A 10,617-nucleotide genomic window follows, 5' to 3' on the forward strand; every position below is an offset into this window, starting at 1 on the left:
TCCTCAAAGTAAATTATATCAAAAATTCAAGTTTTAATCTCAAATTCGCATTTACCCTACCCATTTTCTTGGACTACGGGGGGAGGTACCACGGTCGATTTTAAACGGGGACCAAATGACGAAAAAATCCGTAAATGGGGAAGTTCTAATTTTTGGGAACGTCAACCAATTTAGATAATAGATGCAGGCATAGTGGGACAGCAAAAATTTAGAAGTAATTATAAGTGAGACAAAGAATTAATTACTTTAATAAACTAACTACTATATATTCTTAACTTAAAGAGCAATTCAAGATGCCAAATCATAGATATATTAAATAAACAAAGTTTAGTAGATTGACGCAAAATATAATAAATATAAATAGGTAACATAATAATGCTACTTTACACATGTTTAATTACCATTGTAATTTAAGTTTATTTATGTGGGCCGATCCCGGCGGCACTGCAATGCCGGGCCGACCCGTGACGGGAGTGGAGCGAGCCCCGAACATCCCGTCGGTTTACAAAAATCAGTTTAATATACTGGTCCCGCTGTGCGGGAACTTTCAGATATTAAGCTGAAAAGAACAGATACTACACTTTGATCTTAGCCAAAAGGCCGAGAAGCGATACCAGTACACTATTGAAAAATGTTATTGAATGCGCGGGAAAAAACTTTGTTAGCGCGATATAGAAATGGTGTTTTTTATACAGCGACATCTATCGGCGCGATTAATATTCAAGTCAGTATCACTGGTTATGTGATACCACAGTGACGTGTATAAATAATTATATATTACTGTGAGGCAAATACATTATAGTGATATAATTTTTTTGTTACAGCCGCACCAAAAAAACATCAAATGATCATTTGTGAAAGCAATCCCGTGGAGCTACCGCCAGATGTCGTTAGAGGTAAAATGTGTTTGATTGTGTAAAATATAGCTTTTTATCCTTTGACTTCGTAATTTTAGTATGTTAGAACCAATATGTTTTATATATATCACAATTTAAATAAATTAAACTTATTATTAATAAAAATAACAATATATGTTATAATTAAAATAAATTATAGGGCTGCACTTTTAACCTTTCACACGCAATAAAAAAGCTTTTGAAATTATTTTGAAACACTCATATTGTTCTAATTTTTAATATTTTTAAAGCCTCCAAACCCAACTAAACTTCTTTCACAGCATCAGACAAACCAGACCTAGGTCTCGAAGAATTAGCGTCCCTAGACGTCAAGTCCCGCTTCCAGGTGTTCGAGAAGAAAGCCCAAGCGGAGGAACCTCCAGCCTTGGAGCGTCATCACCATGAGAAGAGTGCCACTCTGTTGTCTAAACTTGCCAAGTAAGCACCTACTTATAGCAATTTTGTGATTGAGAGACAGTAGTCTTTAAAAGTCAGACAAATTAAATGTCAATATAACAATCTTATTCCTATTGTTAAAACTATCCATCTAAACTGTTTTAAGGGATTTAAAAATTACTTGATGTTTATTATTATCTTAAGCATTCTATTGCCAAAATAACAGATACATTATTTTTTCCCCGGGTTATCCCGGCAGATGCCAGTACGATTGCCTAGTCTTCAATAAAATGAACCTTTTAACCGGGTAAGGGTTTGGGTTACGTGTGAAAGAGACAATAATGTCGAGGATGAGAATGCGGAAAGGAGAGGGATTATGGGAAAAAATTTATGAATTGTTGCGATAAATTATTTATTGCAATAAAAATGCTTAAAAAAACAAATAGAAATCCATATACATAGATTGGATTTCCTACATAATAATCCAGGCAACCTTTGAAGGAAAATCTATTGAGTAAATAAGACAAAAAATTATCACAAAAAATAATAAGTTATAAAAAATGTCAATATAGTATAAAATTTAATATCGAATTCTTACATAAAAAATAAAAACAAAATTCATTTATTAATAAAATAAAGTATTCAAATGACTCATAGATAACAATTATAGATATATATTTTATTAGTTTACACGTAGGAAGTAACACACTGTCCCTACTCATTGACGTCATCACCGTCTGCTTACTATTTTTAATTCCAGACCACTCAATCTATTTTTAATTTATATCAAAACACAGTACATTGCTGCACTTGCTAAAACGAATATTAATATTGCCGGTGTAAGCACGCAATGTAAGGGTGGGAAAAAAATAATTTCATCTTTGGCGTTCCAGGGTTTATTTAAGTGTTGAAATATGAACTTTATCAGCATTAACAGTAGGTTCATTTCTCGCTTCGTCAATGCAATGTAAATTCGGGATGAAATGTACATTTAATTATAGACCTTCTCTTATCGCAATACGGTTGATTATTACTCGACTTGTATTTTTTTATAAAGAAAGCATATCAAATAATGTATCGCAGCCGTTTCCTTTTTAGTTTGCTTCATTCATTTTTTAGTTAGTCGAGTGTTATGAATAATGTGAAATAGTTTTTGTTATATGCGACTTTCGCGTTTGTTGGAATTAATGGATTGGAATTATTGAAATTGGAAGTGAGTGTTAGGAATTGTTTTGAAAAAGTGTATTTGTTTTGCATTTTCAGATATTGTAGTTATTTTTATGGTTAGGTAGTAATTACTAGTTAGTAATTAGTGACTGTGAAATTTGAAAAGGCTTGTAACGGTGTATAAATAACTTATAATAGTTTTTTTTTATTAATAAATTGGGTCATTGGTGTAGTCTATTTTACTTTTTTTATTTTTATGCAGCATAAAATTCAAACTTGTTTTAAAAATTATCTATATACTAGCGGCGCCCCTCGGTTTCACCTGCGTAAGTCCGTATCCCGTAAGCAGCAGTAATAGCGGGATAAAAAGTTGCCTATATGTTATTCCAGTTGTCCAGCTGTCTACGTGCCAAATTTTATTGCAATCGGTTCAGTAATCTTTGCGTGAAAGAGCTACAGACACACACACATCCTTACAAACTTTCGCATTTATAATATTAGTAGGATTAGTAGGAATTAGTAGGATAGTGTTACAAAATTATTTTGAATTACATTTATTTTGAATTTTTGAATAGATTATCAACAGACCTTTTGCACTTTTGTAATCGACGTTCCTATGTATATACTAAGAAGGTTTTCAAGTCGACTTATTTGTTGTGTGTGTGTGTTTTTTGTTTTCTTATTCGATAATTCCGTGAGTTATCAAACGATTCACGTAATTATTTTTGTATTTGATAGTAATTACGAAGTTGTTGCTATTTGGTTGAATTTGGGAATTCGCAGTGGTGCCTACCCTGAGCAACGTCTTTGGCCTTTTTTGTAGAATTAGATTAAGTAAAGATTTTTTCCCATATGTCCGGTTGGCAGTTTTTTAAGCATTGTTTATTAATTATCAGATTCAAAGCGAAGGGAATGGACATTGGTGTTTCTGACGAGTGCCTAAATGGCGTTGCTGTCGAGCCCAGCTCCAGCGAACATGAGGATGAAGATGGTAATTAAATGAAAACAATACACTTAAAATCCATTGGTAAAATTAAAAATAAACCCAAAAAACTAATATCCCTTACCCCTTAAAAGCGGGTAGCGGAGGTGATCGCTTACCATCAGGCGAACCACTAGCTCAGTTGCCCGCTATTATATTCTTAGCCTTGCATACTTTTTCAAACGTCCCACGTCCCACGTCCCACGTCCCACGTACCCAATACAGTATAACCACTACAGTACGATTTTTTATATATTTTTTTAATTTTTTTAAGTGTATATCCACAACCCAGCTCTATAAAAGTACACCAATTTTTTTTTGTTATTTTTTGTATTTTTTTAAGTATATGTGTATCCACATCCCAGACGAGGACTCAGTGCTGCGCAACTCGTACAAGCACACGGGCGCGCGCGAGCAGCCCGCGTCGTTCTGCAACATGAGCGAGATCGTCGGCCGCTTCGAGAGCGGCCAGCTCGCCAGCGCCGAGCGGCACCGCGAGCGGAAGCAGGAGATACAGAACATCAGGAGCCGCCTGTTCTTGGTGAGTGCACCTGACCGGCTGGCCTGCTGGGAGCAGCCACCAGTGTGGACATTCGCGAGGCTAGTGCCTCAGCGGCTGAGTTGCCCTCAAGGGGAAAGGGAAAAGATTGGGATGGATGAAGATTAGAAAACGGGTGGGTAATTTATACGCGAGATAACAGTACACTACAACGCACTGCATACCAGTGGACTACACTACACTTCACTAAAGTTCCTTGTATAACACTACATTGTAATACAGTGCACTGGATCACTACAACACTACGCACTGCAATAGACCACGCTATTCTTCAATAAACTACAATATTGCGTTGTACTGCACTTCATTGTACTCCAGTGTACTAGACAACACTACAACACTACGCACTGCAATAGACCACGCTATTCTTCAATAAACTGCAATATTGTATTGTATCTGTAATGTAATGCACACTATACTACAGTGCACTAAACAACACTACAACATACTGAACTATAATAGACTTTACTATTCTTCACTATACTATACTACATTTATATAATTAATATAAATTAGGTATACTTGTGATTTTATATTAATAAATATTTATTTATATTAATTGTTTTCTGTTTCAGGGAAAACAAGCTAAAATCAAGGAGATGTATGAGCAATCCGTTATGCAGAGTGAACAAGGTACGGAAATATGTTAAGACAATTTTATTTACTTTCGAATTTCGATTTAAATATTTTTTAATTTCATCTAAAAATTATAAACAAAGTAAAGTAGTGTATATAGTAAATTATATACAATTATAAACAAATTTTGACTTTATGTGTTTTGACATTGTTGGATATCGTGTTTTAATTGTAATGATAGTAATTTGATGAGTATCTTTTTATCATAAATAGGTGATATTATATTATGCATGTTATACCTTGGTTCAGTGGTTAACGCGTGAGCGTAGAACCGAGGGGTCCTGGGTTCAATTCCCGGTGGGGACGCACAAAAAAAAAGTCTCGGTCTGGCAGGACACAGAAGGCTGATCACCTACTTGTCCCTAAAGAAAATCGATCAGTGAAACGGATGTACATCATCTGCCCCATACCCCACTAGGGGACACGGGACTTCACTTATGTTATACCTTATTTTGCTATTTTGTTTCTCGACCCGCCAATAATCTAATAATGCTTGTTACCTTTTGCCCAGGTTTGCTTGGAAGAGATCACTTCTGAGTGATAAGGCCGCCCCACAGCAATTTATTAATAATATTTTTTTAAGTTTCTTGTACAATTTTTGTTGAAGTAAATCAATATATAACTATTCTATAAATATATACTAAGAATATAAATATATACTATTAATATATGCTATAAATATATACTAAGATCGCCTCGATCGATTAAATATTTTTTTTCATATACTCTGCATTTCTATTTTATAATTAAAGCGTATTTTTATATATATTTTTAATTTAATCTCATAATTATATTGCTTCAACGAATGACTTCTCTCATACAGGAGTAACGTCAGCAGAGAAAATCGCAAAGGAATTAGACTTGGACGCAGAGAAAGCAAGAGCTATCAAGGAGAGGTTTGAAAACGGCGAAGTTTTTAATGATGAAAACCAACCGCCCAAGAACAGGGAGTTGGAAGATCGCGCTGTGTTTAATGAAGGTAGATAGATATTTCATCTATACTATCCTACTTTATAGTACTATAAATGCGAAAGTTTGTAAGGATGTGTGTGTGTTTGTTGCTCTTTCACGCAAAAACTACTGAACCGATTGCAATGAAAATTGGTACGTAGACAGCTGAACAACAATATAAATAACATATAGGCAACTTATATAAATAACATTAAGGGAATAACATATATATAAATAACATATAAAGATAACATATAGGCAACTTTTTATCTCGATATTCCTACGGGATACGGACTTAAGCGGGTGAAACCGCGGGGCGCAGCTAGTAATAATATAAAGTTTTTTTTTTGTTTGGATGCAATTATCTAAGGAACCGATTGGTTCTTGGACCGTTTAAAAAAATAATTTTACCGTTGGATATTTACGAGATTCTTAAATGCTATAGGCTTATATATGTACCACGAGCGAATCCTGGGAATACCGCTAGTATGTAATATAACAATAGTGATAGTTTGTACAAATAAATAAATAAAAAATCAGTAGCAATGACAGCTTTCTATTAAATGTAAGAGTGCACCTATATCGTATCGATATTGCATTTACGTCTCTTTTTGTTGGTTTGTTCAGATTAACATTCGAAATCGATAGACGTATTTTAATTGATATTTTTTCAACGGACTTTAGGAGGCTCTAAATTTGTCTGTATTTTTTTAGTTCAATAAACCTCAGACCTTTAAACTGGATGAACCTATTATGATGAATTTATTTTTATTGAAAATCTGATGACTGTGGTCCATTTAAAATAGGGTCTAGTTTAAAGTCGGTTTTGTTTTTTGATAAAATAATTGTTTAAATAACAAAATATGATACAGTTATCATGACTTTGAAATATTAATATGTACACATCTCTACAGGCATAGCAAAGAAGTCTAGATCAATTTTCCTGGAGCTAGACGCAAATGCTAAAACTATGCCCCCAGTGTCCCCCCCTCCACAGGAAGCGCCGAAACGGAAGGAGTTGGTGAGTTATTTTAATTTTTATTTTTGCTCTCTTGTCTGCTCTAAAAATAATTTAATTTTATCACTTTGTAAGTCAGTTGGAAAGAATTTAATTTGAATATTGGGAAAGTCGCCTCCCGCGCCCGTTTCTATGTATGTATGTATACTCAGATCTATAAAGTACACAACGGATTTTGATGGAGCTTTTTTATAGATAGAGTAATTCAAGAGGAAGGTTTATATGAATAATAACATCTATTAAACTACGCCGAATTTAACGCATACGAAGCCGCGGGCAAAAGCTAGTATATAGCGATAGCCTTAAATTTAAAACCGCCCATTGCAATATTGATTAAGTATGTTTATTTAAATTTATAATTTACTGCATTTACTTAAAAAACCTTATTCTACATATTTTTAATATGTGTATCAAAAACCCCATATTATCCTTTCAAAGTTCAGGACATGAGGCATCTAAAAGTTAGTCCAGTGTGGGAAAGTGACTATATAGCTCTGTCCTTTTCCCACACTGGAATTAGCACTGATTTAAGATGTCAAGATAAACCCCCTAGATCCTTATTGAATTCAAAATATAATGTAATGATCTCTTCTATTCTCTGATAAAACAATACTACTTCATGATCAGCCCATATATGTTCCCACTGCTGGGACATAGGTCTCCTATGAGTGCTCAGGCCATAACCCACCACGCTGGCCAAGTGCGGGTTGGCAGATGTCACATGTCGTCGAACTTTTGATTCTCGGACATGTCGGTTTCCTCACGATGTTTTCTGGCAGCGTTTCGAGGAATGGTGATGTTATCCACATGTGCGGATAAATTTAAAACTTTCATTTCCTGCACGCTTGCATGGTCTCAAACCCCCACTTGTCTATTTTAATTCCGAGGTGGTCACCACTGAGCCTATACTACATAAACCACCCAAAGAACAATATTTAGAGTTTAAATAAATAAACACATTCCCAATTTCCAGCCATTCGTGCCTAAAGACGTAGTTCGCGCGGCTGATAAGGTGGAAGACGTTAAAATAGAAACTTCAGACATTTCTGACCGGTTCAAATTCTTCGAAACTTACCAACCTGAGACCAAGCGGAAGGAGTTCAGGATGACTCCGCCCAGACAGATCCAGGTAAATTGACTGTAGTTATTTCTTAATTGTGTCTTTAATAAACACCTGGTAATCGCTTCAAAATATGAAGGAATCAGGAGTGAAATATACGTTTGCTACTTAAATCTTATTTTATTTTATGGTCCGGATATTAAACATGAAATAGTAATAGTCATTAATAATTTAATTTTAACTATTGCTTTTTCTCATTACATATGGTTGTGTATAATATATTGTTAGATCTATTGCTTATGACTAACATTTTGGTCAGAGATTGGTGCCCAAAATGGTCTATATGGCCATCAGGCCCCCAAGAATTAATAGTTACACTTGAAATGAAATGATGAGAAATAATAAAAGCACAGCAAAAATAATGATATTTTTTTATGTCATAACTAAGCTGGAGTTTCGCCTGATGGTAAGCGAACACCACCGCCCATGAACTTTCGGAGAGGTTGAGACTGTGTTTAATGCGCTGCCCGGTTTTAAAGGGTAAGGAATCAGAAAAGGATTGATGACTGGAAAGAAGGAATGGACAGGGAATGGCCAGGAAAAGGAAACAGGCCTCCGGCCTCCCCACACCGTACGAAATACAATATGCATGCTATTATTTCACGCCGGTTTTCTGTGGGGTGGTACTTCCCTGGTGCGAGCTGGCCCAATTCGTGACGAAGCGTGCTGGGCTTCACATTAAAAATGTATACCACATTATAATTTTGTTCTTCTAGCGTCCCAAATCCCCATCGCCAGAGATCTACCACGAGCCGAGCGTGGTCCGCAGCGATGAACCCGCGGCCGACACCAGCTTGGCCGCGAGCAGGCACACCGCCTCCAGGATGATTAACGTCTTCCGCGAGATGGAGGAGCAGACCCGAAGGCCGGAACCTGCTGGTATACCTGGAACTTGGTCCTTATCTAGATTGCTAATTTTCCTTTAGATATACCTAGATCAGAGCCTGGCACTAATCTCTATATTGATTTTTATGCAAGTCAAGGTAGCATTCGTACGGTCTTCGCTTTTTGTAAGAACAGGGTATACAGTATAAGGGTTTGTAATAGATCCTGTAATAAATGCAACGATACAGGGTACGACAAAAATTAAGTAAAGTAAACGGGTTAGTAACATACCAATACAGAAAAAAAAGACTTATTATGACAAACAAATTTCACACTTCTTTAAATAGTTTTTAACATAAACTTTCCTATACCCATTCTAATCAAATTTTCTTTCCCAGCAGGTCCTAAACCCCTGAAGCGGTTCACCCCACCACCTCCCGGGGAACACACCCACACCGGAGACACCAGCTCGGAGTACAGCGAAGAAGAGAGTGAAGAGGAGTACATGGAGACCCGCGAGAGGGATGAGGCCCTGCTGCAGGTACTTGTACCATAGTAAAGTTATAGATAAGTGAAATGAATGTCAAAGTAACGCACTAAAAGATCACAGTATCTCTGGCTCAAAGGACCATTACAAAATTATAATATCATAATGACCGAGAATTCGAGAAAATAATAAAAAAGGTTATACTGATGAAGAATATGCTTGTTATAGACAAGCATATTATTTTACTTTACTCATAGAAACCTTATCTTTTTCTCAATTTATCTAGCGAAATGATGATTGTCTCCCACTAAGCTAATAATGTTACAGTAATCACACTAATATTTGTCAATCACACTGAAACAATTGAACGGATTTGATGAAATTTGGTATACAGACAGGATATGAGCTGACAGAATATGAGCTGAATTGGGTGATAGGATACTTTGAATCCCGATTAAATGTTTCTTAGAGATAAAACAGGAATCATGACCGGGCGGAGCCGGGACGAGCGTCTAGTTGACCCATGAAAATATACGAATGTTGAGAAATTTCGGGTTGGAATCCCGCTTTGTGATGAAATTTTTTCTATTCTTCAAAATTTCTCGTTTATAAAGCATTTCAATGCTATAAAACTAAAAATTAAATTTATATAAATGTTTGTATATAAACCAGGCGCAGCAGCTCGCCCGCACGAAGAGCTTCCGCGACCGGTTCGAGCACTGGTCCGAGAGCGAGCGCGCGCCGCGCCCCGTCTCTGTCCCGCGCGACGACGCCGAAGAGGACGGCGAATCCCTGGCCACTGCTAAGAGGTCACAATTATTCCGTGTCCAGCTCGAAGGGCCATTGAATTGCTCTGCTTGCTATCATAAAAAAATTCTTATATACGTAATTCGTATCCGCTTCAAAGGACCATATATATTAATAAAATGATAAATGAATACAGTGCGTATCTGGCTCGAAGGACCTATGGCTCTCAGGACTACTATTTTATGTCTGATATCATTTGTATACATATTTGCATGTATGCTCTTATTTTGGAGTAGGATGGTTTAAATTAAGATTGACCATGCATGGTGCGGTGCATTTTTTTTTTTAATATATACATCGCACCATGCATGGAAAATATATTTTTAAAGTATTGATAATAACACATATCATCCTTCGAGCTGGATAAAGTCCTATTTATTTTGTAAAATAATAAGTCTAATAATAACTCACAAATATATTTATGAATGTTATAAAATAATATACTTAAATAATTCGTTCACAGCTTACGCGAAAAGTTCGAGAATATGAAAGTGCAAACGACCACAGTCACCAAAACTTTCGCGCCGAAAGTTAACCGATTTGTGGTAAGACAAACATTACATACATTTTTAATTCAGCAAAATGCCCATCCTTTTAATTTTCTTACAAGTTAAACAACTTAAATAAAATAAAAATCAAACTCCAAAGTTGTATACTTTGGAGTTTGAAAAACCAGAAAAACTTCAACCATCTTTCCTTCTTCGGTATATTGGAAATTGTCCATGGGTGAAATATAAACTTAGAACTATTTCTTTACCTTACCATATATTTAT

The 10,617-nt window shown here is 35.7% G+C and overlaps 1 protein-coding gene and 1 non-coding gene across 3 annotated transcripts in view; one reads left to right on the forward strand and one right to left on the reverse strand.

The window, feature by feature from the left end:
- LOC119837617 (protein-methionine sulfoxide oxidase mical3a) overlaps window positions 1–10,473 on the forward strand; it is a 30,017-nt gene extending 19,544 nt beyond the window's left edge. The window contains exons 5-16 of one of the 2 annotated variants that reach the window (XM_038363295.1): window positions 825–896; window positions 1,178–1,334; window positions 3,356–3,450; window positions 3,807–3,982; window positions 4,576–4,633; window positions 5,460–5,615; window positions 6,502–6,608; window positions 7,579–7,734; window positions 8,442–8,604; window positions 8,949–9,091; window positions 9,710–9,846; window positions 10,308–10,473. In XM_038363295.1, coding sequence (XP_038219223.1) covers window positions 825–896; window positions 1,178–1,334; window positions 3,356–3,450; window positions 3,807–3,982; window positions 4,576–4,633; window positions 5,460–5,615; window positions 6,502–6,608; window positions 7,579–7,734; window positions 8,442–8,604; window positions 8,949–9,091; window positions 9,710–9,846; window positions 10,308–10,458 — 1,571 coding nt within the window. In that variant the 3' untranslated portion in view covers window positions 10,459–10,473. The remainder of the gene's footprint in view (window positions 1–824; window positions 897–1,177; window positions 1,335–3,355; window positions 3,451–3,806; window positions 3,983–4,575; window positions 4,634–5,459; window positions 5,616–6,501; window positions 6,609–7,578; window positions 7,735–8,441; window positions 8,605–8,948; window positions 9,092–9,709; window positions 9,847–10,307) is intronic. The other variant, XM_038363296.1, reaches the window with a different exon arrangement.
- Window positions 420–612, reverse strand: LOC119837722. Its single transcript, XR_005288167.1, has one exon. It is a non-coding gene; the product is annotated as a U2 spliceosomal RNA (small nuclear RNA).
- Window positions 10,474–10,617: the final 144 nt, after the last annotated feature.

The sequence above is a fragment of the Zerene cesonia genome, chromosome 28 (genome assembly GCF_012273895.1).
Source record: "Zerene cesonia ecotype Mississippi chromosome 28, Zerene_cesonia_1.1, whole genome shotgun sequence".
Lineage (NCBI taxonomy): Eukaryota > Metazoa > Arthropoda > Insecta > Lepidoptera > Pieridae > Zerene > Zerene cesonia.